Genomic DNA, 20,571 nt, shown 5'->3' with positions numbered 1-20,571 from the left:
GCCTATTTTCGGCACTCATTTTTCTCTGTACGATTTTCAAAATATCTCCCCTAGGGTCATTAACCCTGCGCCCCAAACGAATTACAAAAATGCTCCTAATCACGAGCTCGAAGGGAAAATTCGGCTTTCCGTTTCTTTAACTGGGTCATGTGAAGAAAGAGGGAATTATGAGCACGTGGATGTGCCTAATTACTTTTAAATGTCACGCTGAATTTTCCATACTATTTTTTCCTTACTATTTTTTAGGAAAGGGAGCCATCATGTTTACTCATCATTATATACTCATTTATTACTTAAAAAGGAGTTGACGTCTGTTCTCATTGTTTAAAGTTTACGTTAATATTGAGATGTTGTGTTTAAAAAAATTTTGCCGCGTGCATCAGATTTAAGTACGGGAAAAATAAATAAACTGCCAAGTGGCAAGTCTTCACTGAAGTTTTGTTTGACATTGTAAATCAAAATAAAAAAATAAAAAAACAAAAAAAATATACATGTTAAATGTAGAAGCGGAATAGATACGTGTGTATCTGAATTGTTATCATCTATGGGAGAAGTGAATGAAAAACAAGGATAATGTGCTTACCGAATGTCTAAAGACCGCAAAAGTCCGGAAGATGAGTGGTGAGGTGAGTGGCAAGTGAAAAGAGAGGCCCTGAGAAATGTGATGAAAAATAATTTAGCGACACACGATGAAGAGATTTAGAAGCGGGTGAAAAGTGAGAAAGTAAGAGCATTGAGTCTCGTCAAGGACGTTAGCTTGAGCGGGATTGAGACGGGAGGGCACCGTACCACCTCTCCCACTTCACATCACTTTACTTCACTTCACTCCTCTCTTTTTCTCTTCATTTATTTTTCATTTCTCCTCTCCCCACCAAACCTCTCGCAACATTCGCCGCCCCACCACTCCTCACATACGTTAATATTGCGTATCTCACACGCACAATATCCCAATGTTCATGTCCCAGGGGCGCCTCAAAACCGACATAGGAAAAAAAATATATTAAAATACCAGCAAAATGAAATAAATAGAAAGAACGGAGGGGGAGCAGCGGCACAACCGCCGATAGTGGGAAACCTCAAACGCACTCGAATCGCCTGGAAAATAATGGTACCGTAAGTCGTTCCACTTCCAAAGAAAACGCTCCGGAATTCAGTCGGCCTATTCGCCTTCTCTCGACTTTTTAATTTCCCCTTCTTCCACGCCTTCTCTCACACTTTTTTCGACAATCCCCCCCCTGGGCCCGAAAAATTCCATTATTTCTCCATGTTCTATTTTGAGTTTTTAAATCAGCCGAGATTCACTGAAGGAGCTGAAAACTCTGAGTTTCAATTGTTCGGTGGAGTTTAGCGGTTTGTGCCAGTTTCGGCTATTCCAATTGAACTCATACCTGAATAAACTCGGTGAGGATACAATAGTGGCAAATTTATTAATGTAATTACCAGATTTTTGGCGTGACTGGAGTGTACGATATGGAAGCTGATTTGCAAGATTCACGGAATGGTGCGGAGGCTTATCCGACAACAAACTGTCAACAGGCGCGCGGGGTACGGTATCGGTGTCCCTCGTGATTCTGTTGTGTCCACTTGGGTTACTCCCACTACTCCACTCCTACTTGCTACTTGCTACATCCAAGCCCCACCCCCACCCCCACCCCCGCCGCTCCTCTAACCCAAACTTCTTCATTGGCCCTTCGTTTGTTTTGGTACTCTGTCTTGTTGAATTTCATACTAGGTCCCTGACGTGGGCAGTTTCGCACGTTCATGGAGAATTAGCGCTTTAGCGCTGGAAATCAATCATAATACAATTGAAGAGGTATTTTGTCAAAGAAAAAAAGACAAAATTTCTTGATTGAATTATATTTGAAAAATTCGCACACAAAACCATGAGGAATAAAAAAATCTTGCACAAGTTGTAATTATCTAAATTTAATAGACATTTCTACACTTAAAAAAATCCTTTATTGTAAATATAGAACTGAAGCGAGGAACCCCTTAATAGACTTTTCAATTCATACTTCAAAGCTGTCATCACCAACCCAGAGGAGATGATTATTTCATCTCCTCTCAAAAAACAGTAATAATCTTCCCTCGATGGTCATTCCACTGTGTCATCTGCAGTCTCATAATTTAAAAAAAATTATTTCTGAACCATTTCATTCATTCCACACACACCTATGATATCCCACGAATTTTATCACCTTATAATATATATATCTCTCGCCTTTGTCATCAATTACAATAATTATTTCCTTTTTCCTCAGTTATTTACTGTTTCATAGTTCAACAGCTTTACAATTGTTTCTGCTGATCTCATTATGAATTATTTTTATATATTTTTTATCTTTACGAGTGAGTCTACGAGTCGCGACCTTCATTTGCCACTGAAGGAGGTACGAATAATTTTAAATTACATACGACTCGTCAATGGTCAGGCGTGGACCACCCAATTAAAGAACACCAATTAAATCCATTCAACGACGGAAAAATTAAATGGTGTGAGAAATTAGATTAAACCAATTTTATAATATACTGTAGGAGACAATTGCGTTTCAGTGGCAATTCAAAAGCATTGGAAACTATTCCATTTAACTGGAATTACACTCATTCAAATCGAAAACAGGTTTTCACCTTCCGATATTGATCTAGACTTTTATTGTAGACTTTTTCAAGAAAACCTTTTCCTCCTATTGTTCCGGTGAGAGGTGCCCGCTTTTGATTCAGAGCCACACAAATTCCTCAGAAAAATCGAATCTCGAGCGTTATCCCGACACGCCAACAGTATTATTGGAGAAATTATAGAAAGAAATAGGGGGGGAAAAAAATACAAGTAACTTTCGAATTGATCTCCTCTCACAACAGTGGCTCGAATTTATCAAGTTTTTTTGTCGAGAAATTAGCCAACGATCGGGTTTTCTTAACTGAGTTCAAATTTAGCACTTAAAATCATTATTGCCTCAATTCCATAATCATCAACACATCAAAAATATCATTTTCATTATTATTCCTTTATTATTTCATCAATTATGCTAATAAAAAGTCAATTACAGGTCTTATCAAATCATTTAAATCCATAAACAAAATTCTCGAGGTCATCACGAATATTCTTAACGTCGTTAATTGTAATGCAATTACTGTATTTGTTCCGTATTTCATTGAAATACCATTTGTTCCATAATTCCTCGTCTGACGTATCTGTATCGGCCCCAAAAAATACACAATCTGGTCCCGTTGTCGTAATTAAACAAGTCATTGCACCAGATAAATCAACCTCGTCATTCTGACCCCCCAAACAAAATATTCAGATTCCACAGAAAAATTAACATTGTGAAACAATGACTGCTTCATAAAAAAAATGCTATTCAAATAACTTTCGATGAATTTACAAATTGTTTTCCTCGATCGAGTGACATCCTAAGGCACATTCTCAAAAATTCCCATAATTTCACGTCAATTATTGTAGCAATATATGTATAAAAAAAAAAAAATGTTCTTCATGATAATTTAAGTCAACAATTTGCAGATCAAATCAATTCCACAAATGTCAAATAAAGAAAACTGTCTACAATGATAGGCTGCACTCGTGAGATCTAGAAAACCCCTTCAGGAAAGACCCTGTAATTCTTAAAAAAAAAAACTAACGGATAAAATTCCCTAAATATTATAATTGGCCTCAACTCCGATCGTTCGCAATTTCATTCTACAAATCCATCGAATACTATATATTTACTAACAAAAAAAAATGAAGTTCATTAGGAAAATCTACTATTAAAGAAATCCGTGAAAGTGATGAATGCGCGAATGTTACAAATTTTCCCCAGTGCGACAAGCCCCCGAAGCAGTCTCCAAAGACTTTGGCAATTGCGCATATTGAATTTCTCACGTAATCATCTTCAAATAATCGTTCTAAAGTTATTAAAAACTTTTTTTTATTGGTAATGAAATATTTTTTTCATAACATGTCAATCTGCCTCTGGGGGGAGGAACATTTGGGTATTGCAATAAATACGGTTATAGCAAATAGCCCCGATGAATAATAGCCCTGGTTAGAACCTGGCTCGTATATAAACAGCTGATGCATCGTGTTCCCCATAGCCCAGGCGTTTAGCATGTTTGTAAACTTCATTGGCTGCTGCTGCCAGGGGTAAAGGTTGCTCGAGCTGGTCTGACATACCCAGGGACAATCTCAAGTCCTTCTGCATGTGTTGAAGGGGTAATTGCGTTGGAAAACCACCTTCGATTATTGCTGCAATAAAAAAAAATCATTGTAATTATTCTCATTACTCACCCACCAAGATAAAAATTCATTTTCCATAAATATAAATATATTTATTTACCTCTCCCTTTGTCCAAAATGGCTGGACATGCCAATGAGGTGAGTTCCAACACCTCGAGGACATCCTTCTGCTGGAGTCCAGCGCGATCAGCAAGTGCCATGCTCTCGGCAAGTCCAGCAAGCGTTACTCCAGCCATCAACTGAAGAACAAGATTCATCTTGGAGGCATTGCCGACTTCCCCGAGGTAAAAACTATTTTTTCCCATAGCCTCGAAACAAGATTGGCACTCGTCAAATAATGATCTATCACCAGCTGCTAAAATAACCAGAGTACCCTCCTGGGCATGAGTTTTACTCCCTTGGACTTGAGCCTCCAGGTACCGTCCTCCTTTCGTATTTATCGCCTCGGCGATGTCCTGGGATGTTTCAGCATCAATTCCCGTCATCTCAACGTAGCCCTTGTCCGGGGATATTTCTGTCAGGACTCCACAATTTCCAAATACCATCTGTAAATAATGATACATTCTCAATGCTCACTCATTCAAATTCATGGACTCTCCAAATTTATCAAGATTTTGATAAAATATTCTTACGTCTTTAGCAGCTTGAGGATCTGCAACACACGAGAACGTAATATCCGCTGCTAGAACAACATCCGATGGTGTAAGTCCCTGTTCCGCACCGGCTTTGACAAAGTCCTGACACTAAAACACAAATGACATTCATCAATAATTATTTATTGAAGAATTGAGAATTATTTTCCGACTAGTTTGTCTCTCAAAAAATTTTTAATTTCTTCCCGCCGCCCAGAGACAGCGTCCGTCATCTGTCGGCTAGGAAAGAAATTCAAGATGGTTATTGAAAGCAACAAACAGATGGCGTTCTTGGAGGAAGCTCCACGCCATTGACTTCAACGAAGCCATCACGTAGGACGACCGACGCCTCATGGACGCTTTCGCCACATCATCAACCGACGCCATCATCCAACGTCCCAGTCCCTCCCATCCATCGCCCATATTTTCCAAAAAAATTTACAACACAAATAGCAGATACATGTCAATGTCTCCAATGCATCGATGCAATCAGGTATATACCCAACAATACTTCCCGAACCCTGAAAATGCTCTCGAAGGTTCTCGAACACACCGACGCCATGAAACAGACGCCTCATTCTAACGCCAAATCCCTCCACAAATTTCCATCAATGTTATCCCTAAAACTCATTCTCAACTTCTATTACGATGTAGCATTATGCAATCGCAAAACTACTGTTTTATCTTTCACCCAGGGCCACTCCCAGAAACGGAAATTGGAATGTTTCGGTGATAAACGAGCGTACGAGACTCTTGGGTTTACATCCACCAACTATAATTGCACTGATCATTCAGATGATGAATGAATTCTCGACTAATTGGATGGGCCACACGGAATTGTTGATGGCATTCCCTCAAGGTTCAGCTGTTCCGACGCGATCTTCGACGCGAAAAAAAAATCGTCTTTTGTCGCTCAATAATTCGCGAATTGACTGCAGTAACGAGCTCCACTCTACTTTCATGGAAGAAAAAACATTACCTTCATGAATAAATAGAGACATGCCATATTCAACAATGCGATGCATTTCACTGTGAATAGCATTTGCAAAGTTCCGCAGATAGGCGTGGCGTGCTTATCTTAATTGAAAACGAGTATCAAAAGTAATAAAATTCTCTGGATTAATACCTCCAGAACTGGATAATTTCATTGACAATTTATCCACGAAAGCTACGAGCACTTTGTTATAGACCCATAATATCCCATGTATTATAATAATTATAATAATTCATGGAGTACAAAATGTAGAAAACGACAAGTTCAATGTTCTGTTATCGCAAGGGATTTATGAAAAATGAATTGGTAGTGGCTGGCACCAGCAATCACCCGATACAGATAAGAATTGGCGAAACGAGAAATGAGAAGTGGATGAAAAAAAAACAAAGAAAAAAAAAAGAAAGGCAGGATTTCCATGTTTAGTGGTAAACGCCGACGGGTTTATCCTCTAGACGGATGCACACGGAGGTATTTGGACGGGTGTTGGATACCAGGCGCAGTTGCCACATCGGCAGTTGCCGGGCGAAGTTTCCTTTCTATGTGGAAATAACAACGCTCTTAAGAACTACCGGGGGCTAAGAGCTAACAGACCGCACCGGTTTGCCTCAACCTGCCTTTCAATTAACCATTAGCTTTACTCCGACCAAGGAAGAGCCAAGACTATACTTCTACGTCACACCGGACGAGGGTTTGACAAATACCTAGGTCAATACCATGGGTAATGTCCACAGTTTCTCCGAGTGATTTTAAACCTTCGACGGAGAGTTGGGATTCTCACCATTGTCCACAATTTTCTGGAGTTCTTGGGAGAACCGGAAGAGACCAGATATCAAAAAAATGTAGAACACCTTGTGCACATGCGCCCTAACGACACGTGGAATCCCTGACCCACGGCCTTGAACTCTTCACTCTTCAAAATCTTCCATTGACATTGGTAATCTCAACTTACAAAATTTTCTTCAATTTTTCTCCTATCTCGTTTTTTTCTAATTAATATTTCGAAATGGTACTGGGGAGTTCCATGGGGTTCTTGACGAAACAATTGTCCTACATGGGAATCAACAAAAGTCTTCCTTTACTTTCCCCTGAATTTACAGTTTGAATCCCACATCAGGGGAGAACAACAGGTTTTCTCCAATAAGCCTTATTTAGAACGAAAAATCACATCTTGATAATTTGAGATAAAAGTTCATCCGGCTGAATATAGGAAGAAGGACAATACAACAAAAATAGAAAATACGTAGGTTTTTCTATGGATAATAACTTGCAACGTCACATTTTATCCCTCACTCAATAATTCACAATTTACTGTGAAAGGATAATTCTTTCTTCAATAAAGTTAATGCATTGAATGGATTTCTCTGGACGAATAATTAATGAATTAATATTCTATAGACCAATTACATAATCAGTTGGAATTAAATTTCATCGATTCTTCACAAGTGAAAGTTACGCCCAATGGAGAAACCCCACCGGGAAATTTCGACACGAGGCCCACGTGAAATTGTGAAATGTCATATTGAGTGTCTTCTTATCACCACGAATAGTGGGCGTTTAGCTGATAAAACCTGCACCGGAAGAGAAATATTCGATCCCCTTTACGGTATTAGAAAAAAAAAGTCTTCAACTGAATATCATAACTATTTTCATCGAACGAGCATTCTATATCCACCGGAAGTCCAACACCAACACCAACACTACCTCCACCTTTTTTTATTCATCTTTCATTGTCATGGGTTAATGCCCGGGTGAATTTATATTCAGCATACCCACACACTCTCATAAACCGGCTACATCAGCCCGAGTCTCGAGTATTTACGGAGAACTCTACTGTGACGAAAAGTTCTTTGAACTAATTTCAAGTGATTCGTGTTGTTATTCCGTATTTCTTAATTAATTCAAGTCGATACCTTTGGTTAATTAAAACAGTTTTTCAGGGAGGTATAGTGGTGGACCGTTCGACCAATGTTTTTTATCAATTATCACCCCGTAATTAATAAACTCACTGAGCTTACCCTCGTCTTATTTCTGATACGCAGATGAATCGATATCAAGGGAGAAGGGAATTCATCGCCAGGTGTTACAACCAATAGCGTGCGACTCTCGCGACCTTCGTGTAACCGCGGGAATTTCACCTCGGAATTCACCTGACTAATACTCATTTCTCTCCAACAATTCCCTGTAGTATGGCTTCACTAATTACGAGAGTATTGATACTAATTCATTGGAATATTTCTGTGTCCGAGGAGGAGTGAAATTTAAAAGGTGTTACAGGTAATTCCAATTTTCCCATCTGTTTATCAAATTCTTTTGATGAGAAAATTCAAACGAAAGGATGATCAATATTTGCCCCTCGAGCCCTTCTTCATTCACCCGTAAACTGAAACTTTTCCATAAAACTGAAACAAACAGGAGAACTTATTGATTTACTATCTCGCATGACGACGGAATGAGCCTCTATTTTTCATGTTCCCTCCATTTACTCAACTGTCGGGAATCACCAAACAAATGAGAATAAAAGCATGGAAATAGAAATACTACCGAAATTCAAGACGGTGATCATATAGAAAACACGGACAAGACAATTTTATCGTGATAAAAAATTGCTGAGTTTGCCTTCTGAAAGTGTTTCATATTAATCCACATTGTGCCCGACCTGGGAGATTGTGTCAGACGAGCGTACAAACTCATGTATTCACATAATCCCTCCCCATTTCACCCCACCCACACGTTCCCCTTGTGAGCCCCCGGAAATGCGATCGCTTCCCCGTGAACTAGATTCTCCGCTGTTAAGAAAAAAATATATACAATTTCCCGTGAAGTTGACTATAAATTTCAGAGCAGGAGTAAAATGACAATAGCCAAATTATATTAAACTATCCGACCAAGCGTACCAAGTGTACCGGAATATGTTGAAGAGACTATGTTGTAGTCGACACAAAAGGTTTAATAAATAAATTCGTTGTAATAGATAAAGTGTGAATGGCGAAGGAACATATGGCTGGTGAGTGGGAATAAAGCACTGGGAGAGAAGTTGCGGGGGAAAAAGTAGTCGTTGTGAGGAGGACAAGAAATAGGAGGGAGGTGAAGATTGGTATTGGTATTGGTAGTGTAGGAGTATAGGAAACGTTGATTTGATGCCCTGAGGCTCGACGTTGCCAGTGCCGAGGAATATTGATCGGTGTTGGATGCTCTCAGTAACTGGATGGCAACGCTGCGCACAGCCCAGCTGATCCCGAGGCAACTGCTCATCACCGAGACACCCCTTTATTCCCCCCTCTCTATTTATTTCACTCTACCAGAATTTTCATACTCGGCCAATACTCGCCGATGCAAATAGACATGGTTGATTATTTTTAAACGTCTGCAAATGGAAGACAGATGCAAATGGAAACCATTCATTAATGGTTATTAATTAGAATTGGCGATGTCCCTGAGAAAAATGTTGTGAAAATGCGAGGAAATTTTCGGGAAATACTTGTGAATATATTTGAATATTTTGGATGAGGACGATCGAGTGGATGCATTCATTCATCGCGATGGAGCTGATTATTCGGATGCACATGTACCATTTCCCTGATCATGACCAACCGAAGCTGCGTCAATATTCGAGACGTGACCCAGCGTATCAAGTCGAGCGATAGTGGGTTGGGGAATTGAAACACTTCCGACTAGCTTCCCGATAAAATACCCGGCAAACTTTTCGCCTACGACGGCTCAAGTTTCTCCCAAAGGTCCTCCAATGACCTACCACCCCAATCGCAATTTATAACCATCACCCAACAAATGGAATAAATGTTCTCAGCTAGTCTGAACTTTATCAGCACTTGGAAATACCTTCCATTGTCAGAGGTATTTCATGTGTTTTTCACATGAAAATTCAAGAGCCATTTTCTGACAGTCCATTCAAGATTTATTCTGCAATCCGTGCCCATTACTTTTTTACTATCTCTTTTTACAAAGAAAATGATTTCTTATGCGCCGGACTGACCTCTTCCGAAGGTAAATCCTCGAGAATACACGGAAGAAGATATTTAACGAGAGAAATAAAAACAGGATTAGCGAGGTGAGATAAGTGGTAAAGCGAGTACTTGAGTAGTTGGTGCAGTTGGTGTGCATGTTATTATCGTGGTGGCATGGCTGCTACGTATGCGATAACAAGACGATAATCATTCGTTTAAACAAACATGAGGTTTTTGTTTCACGGTTGATATCGAATAATAAATTCTTCACACAATGCTCGAGACTTAGCTGCATATGCTAAATGATCAACTGCTTTCAGAAGGCGCAATGTGTTGTTAATACCCGGAGAAATTGGAAACATTGATGGATGTCCGTAATTAAAAATGAAATAATGAGTATTCGTGACTGGGGATTGTTACGAGAGTTTTTATGGATTCTTCAATGGCGATTCGTTTACTAAACAGGAAAATACCTGAAGCATGCAGAACGGGGAAACAATTATCAATGAGTTCGCTAATTTTATTACTTGAAGAGAATATTTTCCTCTTGGAAATCATTAAATTAAAGTTACATTAAAATAAAACTTGTCTCTGAATCATGTACCCAATAATTTTCCCATTGAGTTTCCTGTACATTTTTTTTTGGAAATTTTGAAAATATAATTATTAGGTCGCAACGAATATCTCGCAAATCCACATTCGTGTAGATCGAGCCAAGGCCAGAATATATACCCTCAATTCAAGCTTTCTGTAGCTGAAGGATCCTATCAATAAAAGATAATACACCAAAACAAAGTTGTCGAGAGAGAGATTAGGACTTTTCACGCGTAACCCTATGTCTCATTGGCCAAATAAAATTCATTTCTCATTGGTCAATGGGCTAGTCATCATCAACACAACGGAATGAACGGGCGGGGGGCGGAGCGCGCGTTCTGTCTCGTGATTCGATATAAACAAAACCTCAACTCAAAACCACAACCCTCGGATTAAATCGAACCATGTTTACCTCGCAATAGTTATTTACACGAGATAATAAGAAGTTCAAAGCTGACCTTTCCCATGGACTGGAAACGCGTGGTCTCAATTGCTCATATTCTCTATAATAAATTCGCGACACGTGACAATTGATAAAACGATTTAAGTCGATTTTTCCTGTGGTGAAATTCTCACTGAATATTTAGGCTAAGAGCTAAGTTTACTTGACTTCATTTATCACTTCGCCTGAGTATAAATAGCTGTAATGAAACACTAAAAAAGAGGAGACTGGGGTAATGGACATAAAAATTATCAAGATTCGCTCGTTTTTCGGGTCAAATTATCGAAACCTATGCAATGGTGCAGTTTAAGTGGATGGGAGAATAAAAGTAGATGTGATAGGAGAAGAGAATTTTTAAAAAATTCTTTTTATTTTGCAAACCCCTCCAATTATACTGAGTTGATATACGACAAAAAATATGAAACTTAAATTTGGTCGATCACAAAGCCTCCATTCAGAAGCAAAATCTATCCTTTGCCTCACAGCTGTTGAAAAGGTCCTAGCACATCGCGAAAAATTCTTAAGAAAAATTTATATGTTAGCCAAATGAGTTGAAAAAATTGAAACAAATTTCTCAATGAACTGAAAATATTGAAGACGATAGAAAATATGAGGAGCTGTTGCGGAGAGCGAGATGAGTGGAAATTGAGCGAGTTGTAGGGGTATCCTGGAGTTTTTGGGTGGGACAAAGAAGATAGAAAAGAGAAGATGGGGGAGAATGGAAGTCTGGAACAGGCATTGTGAACTGAATAGTGTGTTGCGCATATTCCCCTCAGTTTGGGTTGTGGAGAGCAAAAACAGGGGGAGAAGAGAGACATTGGGCAGGGTTGCCATGCGCATTCGTCCCCTGAGAAGCTTCCAACGTTCCAACGTTGCCAGATAATGTGAAGCACTGGTAGGCCACGAGGCACCTCGAACCTCGACATGAGCCAGTCGGTTTTTGTCTGGTACGCGCAGTGGTTCGCCATGTGAACCTAATCACCTCATTTCAGTTAAAACCGCTCTTGTGTCATGTGACACGGCACCCACCACCGATAACTCTCACAACCGGGAGAATTCGAATATAATATCCCATTTTTCCCCCCCTCCCCAGCAATGATATCAGAATCGACCAATGAATTCGTCAATACGTTGACAAAGAGAGTGTTTGGCCACTCGGCGAACGGTTAAACGTCGTGTCCCAATCGTTCTCGTAATTTCCATTGTTGAAAATCCAGTGAAAAGACAGTTAGCGCCTGGTGTTAAGGGTGATTGTTAAGTGAAGCGAGGTAATCAGGCTGTTGAAACGGGCCTCCTCAGGAGATGGGAGGTGGCTCAAGATCATCACAACGATATCAATTAGCAGCCACCAGTGATGATAATCCGGGTGTCAATTCAGAGATATTGTCAACTGGCACCGATGCTGGTGATACTACTCGTTATAATAATTCCAGCTCTCAATACCGAGATTATCGAGTGTCCAGCGGGATGTCAGTGCGACGGCGACAATTTTTCGTGCTGGGGAAGGAGCTTTTTAGGCCTGGGTCTTCCCCAGAGTGCTATAAACGTTGTTCTAATCAACGTCAGAGCTGCACAATTGCCAGTCACTGCTCTCGAGTCATCCGATTCACTAGAGAGGCTAGTCTGGTGTTCGAGTGGAATAGAACGACTAGAGCCAGGTGTTTTCTTATCAACTCCGTTGCTAGACCACCTGGATCTAGGTGACAATCGTATTGCATCATTACCAGAGGATGTATTAGCCCCCCTGCACCGTCTGCGATATCTCAATCTAACGGCCAATTCATTGACAACACTCCCAAGATCTGCCCTCCAGGGGCTTGACTCCTTAGAGACACTCCTCCTGGCGCACAATCAGATATCAGTGCTTCCCTATCAGGGATTCATCGTTGTTAAATCCCTCATCAATCTCGACCTCACTGGTAATCGTATCGTGTCATTGCCAGACCATACGTTCAAGCCGAATCGTCAACTGCTCGTTCTCCAATTGTCCTCCAATCGTCTCACCAAGTTGCCTAGCCGTTTGTTGTCAGGACTGACTAATCTCCAGCATCTAGACATGTCGAGCAATGACATTGAGATACTTCCAAGAAGTTTTTTCGCCGAATTATCACGACTTGAGTACTTGGACGTATCAGGCAATCCCATAGTGAATCTATCAAATACAGCATTCCAGGGTCTCAATAGCCTCCTGTCCATCAATCTGGGACGTACGAGACTAATGAGACTACCGAAAGACCTCTGGACACCAGTACCAGAGCTGCGCTCACTGATCCTAGATCAGACTAGAATCGAACTACTTAGGAATGACGATTTAATCGGCCTCTCCAACCTCGAGAACCTCACGATATCCAACAGTCCACTCCGTGGATTAGAATCCAAAACCCTCAATCATCTCTCTCACCTTCGTAATCTTAATCTCCGTAGCAATGATCTGACATTTCTACCAGCATCCCTAGCACACCTGAAGCGCCTCGAGCATCTCCACCTTGAGGGTAATCCCTGGGCGTGCGATTGCCGAATGTTCTGGTTCGTCAAGTGGGCAAAGAGTCATGCCCACAGGACAGCCTTCGAGTCAGGATTGAGTTGCGGACAGACTGAAACAGTGGATACTATTCAGGCTCTGCGTTATTTAAACTGCACAGCCCCATTTCTAACACACGCCACAAATACTGAGACACAGCATCGTTTGAACAGCTCAGTACTCCTCGAGTGCGAGTTCAATGGTAATCCAGCGCCCTCCCTCACCTGGGTCACCCCCCAATTGGAGATATTCCACTGGAATCCAGACCCATCATTTCCAGATGCTTTTCACGATCATCCGAGCCATCACGGGGTTCACGACACCACAAATTTGGGGAATAGTGGACATGTCAGACTGATGGAGAATGGCTCCCTCCTCATAACAAATTTACTCAGACAGGATGTCGGACGATACAAGTGTTTCGCTGTCAACCCAATTGCCAACATGACTACCTTCGTTTACCTCAAGATGAATCCAATAACGTATTATGAAATTAAAATATTCAGTATAGTAGTCGGTGGTGCCTGTACTGTTATCTTCCTATTGCTAACCCTGTTTGTACAGTTTCTGCGTTACGTATTCAGTCGGTAAGTACATCAGTGTCTTCTCGAACCATTAAAACCTCATCAACAAATAAGGGAACAATTCGGTTTGTTCTCTGGTCAAGTCTATTAGCTAAATGGCCTTGTTATAATTGCTATCAGATGCGGCTGGTGCTCGTGCTGCAGACGGGGTACAACCCGCCGTGCCAAGCAAATATATCAGATGCTTGACAACATTGAGCAGTACAAGAGCCAGCAGCTTGAGCGTCTCCGAGAGAACTACACTCAGCAAGTTCACAGGATCAAGGACAATTGTGCCCAGCAGGTAGAGTGGATAAGAGACAGCTACGAGGGACAGATGCGCCATATCAGGGACATCAGAGACTACGGTACGAGCCACCTCACGACCCTCAGGGATCAATACTACGATCAGGTAACGTCATTAAATCTCCAACATATAATGTCAGCAGCCAAGTGGCAAAGTGAGAGAATTCCAATTTTTTGTTAAAATTCCTACCAATTGAGCTTAAAAAATGATAAATTTTATCACTTTACACACTTCGCTAATCATTTATTCATCTTTGTATGACGAAAAATGAATGCACAAGATTGCGAATGATCTTTCCAAACAGGTGAAACGTGTACGTGATTATTCAACTGGTCAGCTCAACTGGGTGCGTGAGAACTACGTATTTCAGCGGAATAAAATTCGTAAATTCAGCGCCCATCAAGTGTTACGATTACGAGAGAGCTACAAGTATCAGCAGCAGACGCTGAACAAAGTACTGGAGAATTTGCCAAATTTGTATTTCGATAATTGTAGGAGTGGATCGTGCGGCAGAAGTGATTCATGTGTTTTCGATGGAAAAGATATAAACGGTGGGCCAGAGATGGAGGCCTATTTTAAGAGTAAATTGGATAGATTAGATGCTTGTGCGAGTAATGAGGATCTCAATAGTGAGTATTACACGCCAACCGAGTTTTCAGCTGCCAGTCCACATGGGCCTGGCTTCATCGACGGAGTACACATTAATTACATCGAGGATGGGCCACCACCACCTCTCCAACACTTCAGAGGAAATTTGAATTTTTTCAAGCGGGATGAATTCAGTGATAACACAGTGGTTCAGGGATTGGAGGGCGATACACCTGTTTATCGCGGCACAAGTGCTGAGTTCATTGCCAGAGAACAGGCCAGCACACCGGAGATATTGGGACTACTTGGGCCTTCGACAAGCATGCCTGAATTGCCACGTGAAACTCAGTTATAGACTCAATGTGTGATACGTAAGGTTTTATTATCAATACTGTGATTGGGGACGATGAGGTGCTATTATTTTGAGTAATGGATTCGCTCGGCGTGGCGAATGTGCCTTCCATGATGTTCTCGGGGGGGTGTGGGGGATTGGGTGAAGAATTTTGAGATTGAATAAACCGATGTGTGCCAGGATTACACGAGACTGTGGTTTTGCTTTGCGGGAGTTGGGGAGTTTATGGCTTTTGAATATTTTTTTGGACCTGGGTACGCCTCTTGAAAAATTCAGTGACTAGGTGAACTAGGTTTCAGTTGCTGTTACATTTGGCAGAGTTGAATAGTTTTGTTTATTCCTCAGACAGTCTCACTTTAATGAGACTGCTCACAGAATATCATTTTATTATTCATTTAATGAAGCTATTCAAATAGGAGGGATGATTGATGTAATGAGTTGTGATCACTCGTTCGATTGCCAACAAAGAGTTGATATATCATGGATGAAAGACGTTCGGTTGGTACGTACTAGTGTGTATGTGAACTTAAAATTGCCAATTGCCGGGTTTTAGATAGAACTAGATCAATTCTCGCTGGGCTACAGGTAATCGCGCAATCGATCTGAGAACGTCTTCCGAGGGTTGATATTTCGTTGAGCTTTTCATTCATTCTGACGGATTCGTGGCCTCTTTTTTACCCTGCAAACGCGGTGTCTTATACCACCTATGCAGCCACGTGTAAATCTATGTCTATTTTCAAAGATTAATATTTCCAGAAATATAAAACTTGTCAAATTGGTACAAACACTCGTGTAAAGACCGATAACTTCGCCTCGATTATTTCCACTTTTCATCTTTCTAAGCTACTGGGTTATTGAAAGTCAGTGCATCGTATTAGTGTCAAAAGGGTCCCGTCCTTGACCGGTTAAGGATTTTACAATAATTGCCAATAATTAATAGGTTACTAATTACAAAATGATGCTCGTTAGTGTAGGCTTTCCTGTTCTTTTTTAAAACGAGAAAAGACATGGCAGCACTACTCATTCAAATGATATTATTAAAAGTAATATGAAGGAGATTAAGTTATCCCGGAATTTTCTGTTGAGATGCACGAAGAAAAATTCTAGAGTGTGAATTACTGGAAATGAACAACTCCTTGAAATGTCGATGGACAAGTCGATTCCTGATTGATGAATTGAAAATTTTGGGGGTTTCGAGTTCATACCCTCCATTCCCGGAAGTCAGTTCTCAAGCTTTCTTCGGAGGGAATATTTTTATACATCATTTGTCTGATGGTATTAATAATTAGGGGCGAATTGGTTACACAGACAGATAGAAGTAAAATTAATTCAGGGGATCGTCCACGACCCTGGAGCCTAGACAATATAATTTTTGTTCCATTTTAAAAGAGTTATCGTATTGAATTTAGATGAACTGAAATCTTTTAATAAACTATTATTGCGAAGTACTTAAATTTAGAGCCAATTGCACGTTATTTTCAACCAAAGATATCTCTGTTGATGCTCTTCATCGATGAAAAATCGAATTGGTAATATATTTGAATGGATCAAATAGATAAATCCTGGTAATAGTTAATTAGTATGGGGAGAGAGAGAGAGAGAGAGAGAGCGTCATGGGTGACGTTAACTAACAGGTTGAGTACGTCTCTTCGTGTTATTACGTAATCGGTGTAACGAGTATGACAGAGTGAAGAGTGGCTCCGCCATACTGGCGATATTGTCTTCCCTCACTTCTCCGGAATCCGATTGGCATTGCATTTGACGATAAATCAGTTGTTATTAAATGAGGGAAAACTACTTGTCGAATATTACGACAAATTGACTGTGACTTGTCAACGAATTTGACGATAGTTTTATTCTAAGGGTATTGTAAATAATTCATTGAATTATTGTAAATATAAATAAAGTCATAGCTGTAACCTCGCTGTAACCGTTGCAATAAATTATCGGATTATTTTTTCACTGGTATCAATAATTATTTTCATCGCGTAATGAAAAAAATGGGGGAGGAGAAATCGTGGTCTATCCATTGACATGGAATAAAAACAATGAGAGAGTCGAGATTGTTCAGTACATACCTTCTCTTGAGTTCTGTTCCAGACGATGACGCTGTGTCCACTGTTGATGAGATTTTTCACGATTCCACTGCCCATGATACCGAGACCGAGGAAACCAAATTTCAGATTTGAGGGGAGAATGTTCTTTTCTTTCAGGGTCTGCGAGAGAGTCTCTACGTCCAGGGGTGGTGTTACCTTACGAGAAAAATGTCATTCTTTATTGCAATAGCGAGGAGGTAAATGTAAACAGTCGATTTGTACCCTAGTCGAGTTTTTGAGTATTATCTTTGAATCTCAAATAGATAGCGAAATTTTTCGCGAGGCCTCTTTTGGGCAATGCAACGAGAGCTACAAAAATATCGCTATCTCTCGTAAATTCAGAGATATTCCTTGAAAGCTTGCCTATTAGATAAATCCACTTGTTACACTCTCCTGATTAATATCCAGATGAGAAATTAATTATCAAAAATTTCGGCTCGTCAAAGTCCACTTGGTGTTCGATCGTAAATTTTGATGGAGAAATAGTGACGAAAATTGAAACCGAAATAATAATAAAAAATAAAGAAAATAATCCGAGAAGACCAATGAACTAGCAAGAGTCAATATTATTTGAGATATACGCGGGTAGTTGGGTACACTCGAGGGGGACATGCGCACTGGTCTCCCAATTGAGAACCACTGCTCCGGTTTCTGAGATAATCGTCAAGCATTATTGTGCCCCGAAAAGCGATTCCATGAAATTCAGAGTGATTTTCAGTTATTCTCTCAAAAATCATTATCTATTATTAAAATCTGAGTAATGGTTATAGAAAAATCCAGAAAAAAAAAATCATTGTTTGACAGTTCACCTGATATTCCAACGTAATAATTGAAAAATTTGAAAGCATGGAGAGAAGAACAAGTAAAGCATGATAGTACACTAATAATTATCTACCAACGATTTGAGTATTCTCATTTTGCCAACAGGGATAAATACTCTCAAGTGTGATCAATCAATAAATAAAATAATGATGGGATGATACGAAGAAAGCTGGCCTATACTATCCTCTCAACTCGGTGATAGATTTAAGATCAATCAATAAAATCAGCTAGAAATAAAATTGAAATTCAACTTTGCTTACTGGTCTGGCAATGTTAGCGGGTCTGTCAAGTAAAGTTGAGGTTGATTTTCTCGGTGGCGATAATGAAGAGTGGTTCAATGCTGGACTTGCACTGCCAACGCGATTGCTGTTGCTAGCGCTCGACTCACGTCGTTGCTTTTTCGCTGGACGACGCTCCACACTCGTGTCAATCCTCTTTGCCTTGGGTGTTTCCTGATGATTAATGTAACAAAAGATTTATCAGGAAATTCAAGGATTTCCACATAAATTCAATGATTTTTCAGGTGTTTCTACTGACCTTTCGCGGCTTCGTAATCTTTGGACTCTTCTTCTCAACATTTATACTCTCTTCCTTCAGTCTGTCAAAAAGAGAGTCTGGGTCCAAACCATCCTCAAACACCTGAGAGAGGGATTAAATTCATGGCTTGAATAATCAATGAAATTTTGAGATTTATGAAGGAAAAGAACGAAAAAATTTGTTGAATGGAGGAAAATCATTGTTTATGGATCAGTGATTACCTGTCCTTTAGCAATGAACTCCTCGATGGCCTCAACAGCATCTTTGAAAGTCCCACTTTTGTTTAGCTTGATGAAAGTCTCCTTGAACTCTCGATAAGGCTTGATATTCGACTCCTCGATCCAACCACTAGAGAACCAGAGAATTTTTCAAATTCATTCTACCCTAGTTTTATTCAGATATTACTGAATAGGATACTCACTAATTATTCGTGCCGAAGAAGAATATGCAATAGATTGCTGATTTCTTATTGTGCGCGGGCTTCTTTAAGTCCTTGGACGGGTTTGACACCTTCAGATATAAACATACAATCAGTTTTGTGAGGGGTCTTGAATAATTCGTATTTCATTCGACTAATTATAACTGATTGCTGGCGTCTGGGAAAAGGCGGGAAATTATCTACTGTCGAATGTTCTCAATATTTTTATTCAAAAGTTCGTTTCAAATTAATTAATTAATTCAACCAAAAAAATTCATTCGTGTTTCCATCGTAAATCAAAATAAATACCAAACGCAACAGGCCCTCAAAACGATGACAACGAAATCATGTCATAAATTCATTCGAAAACTGTCTCTAAAGAAAATAAAAACTCCAAAGCATGGGGAAAACGTCTTCTCTATTTCTCCAATTGCTTGCAACTCAGAGATGCATTTATTAATTGAACTTATTCTGGATTAATTTCAATTGTAGGTTATTCCCTGGTAAGTGCGCGCCAATTTGAATTCGAAAAGACCGGGGTGTGACGGGGGTAGTTACCTTCACTCGTCAAGTGAAAGTGAAAACAACGCCGAAATCCATTGCCGACAAAAAAAAAGCTCTCCGAAAACTCGGAATCCCTCGGTGAAAACCGAGGGAAAATAGTCCCGCCAAAAGTGACATGGCGGGAGGGGAAATTGATGCGTGGCGCGAGGCAGCAGTGCTCGCTTGAAATACAACAGTGGGGAAAACCGTTAACGAGCCAAAGGAATGAGATTACAGACTTACCCGGCCGGGCCACGGCGAGAATCCCTTCATCTTCGCCCTGAAATTCCAAATAAATATATCAATTAATTTCACTGGCTATTATTGGATAATTGAATCACGCTTGTACTCGGGTTTATACACACCATACGAGATCTCCAACTTTGTACGTCTCGGACATGTTGACAGCAGATGTTTCCGCACGAGCGTTCGCCAAGCGACTGACTGGAGAAACCGTATAGCGTCGTTTGTGTATCACGCCGTCATCCAAACCACTGCATCTCCACCCCACCGTTTACTACGTCAGTCAAATTAAATTTTAAACAAATAAAACATCAAATGATTCGAGTGAGGATCCACCGCGAATTGATGAATCACCATGAAAATTATTGGGCACCGTCGTACTATTTTTTTCCGATCACTTTTCCGGGCTCTTCGTGAGATTTATCTGATTGTTTTTCTCGGGGAGAAAAAGCACTTCCGCTGGCGCTTTGAACTCCGTGACACTAGAGCTTTCGCTTTCTCACCGTGTCACGTGATGGCGTCGGTGAGGCGCCAAAAAATTATTTTTTCATAAAAATGAGGGAAAATGTTCGAGTTGTTTGGGGAATTCCCTGGATTTGCGGAAAATTGTGTGATTTAATAGGATTGGGGTAATTGCGGTGAATGTGGTTTTTCTTTGAATTTTGACGGGTGAATTTGGGAGTCGATGTTTGATTTTGAGAATTTCGAGGCTTTTGATGCTGT

General features: G+C 40.3%; 2 protein-coding genes and 1 long non-coding RNA gene across 3 annotated transcripts; 2 read left to right on the top strand and 1 right to left on the bottom strand.

Moving 5' to 3' along the window:
* Positions 1-1,940: 1,940 nt before the first annotated feature.
* On the bottom strand, positions 1,941-20,079 carry LOC105270561 (putative oxidoreductase GLYR1 homolog). Its single transcript, XM_011311593.1, has 10 exons — positions 19,971-20,079; positions 19,849-19,885; positions 19,066-19,154; positions 18,866-18,992; positions 18,645-18,746; positions 18,368-18,559; positions 17,268-17,441; positions 4,867-4,977; positions 4,335-4,779; positions 1,941-4,243 (listed from the first exon to the last, which is right to left on the bottom strand). The coding sequence occupies exons 1-10, from the start codon at positions 20,003-20,005 to the stop codon at positions 4,044-4,046; spliced, it is 1,512 nt and encodes a 503-aa protein (XP_011309895.1). The 5' UTR covers positions 20,006-20,079; the 3' UTR covers positions 1,941-4,043.
* On the top strand, positions 7,636-10,354 carry LOC105270547 (uncharacterized). The gene is made up of 3 exons (XR_892564.1): positions 7,636-7,801; positions 7,900-8,134; positions 10,143-10,354. It is a non-coding gene; the product is annotated as an uncharacterized lncRNA (long non-coding RNA).
* Positions 11,804-17,151, top strand: LOC105270552 (leucine-rich repeat and immunoglobulin-like domain-containing nogo receptor-interacting protein 3). Its single transcript, XM_011311583.1, has 3 exons — positions 11,804-13,966; positions 14,084-14,354; positions 14,554-17,151. Exons 1-3 carry the CDS (start codon positions 12,213-12,215, stop codon positions 15,190-15,192), a joined length of 2,664 nt encoding a protein of 887 aa, XP_011309885.1. The 5' UTR covers positions 11,804-12,212; the 3' UTR covers positions 15,193-17,151.
* Positions 20,080-20,571: the final 492 nt, after the last annotated feature.

Source organism: Fopius arisanus, unplaced genomic scaffold (genome assembly GCF_000806365.1).
Source record: "Fopius arisanus strain USDA-PBARC FA_bdor unplaced genomic scaffold, ASM80636v1 scaffold00003, whole genome shotgun sequence".
Classification (NCBI taxonomy): domain Eukaryota; kingdom Metazoa; phylum Arthropoda; class Insecta; order Hymenoptera; family Braconidae; genus Fopius; species Fopius arisanus.
The sequence above is the reverse complement of the archived record's forward strand: the minus strand, read 5'-3'. Positions and strand labels throughout refer to the sequence as shown.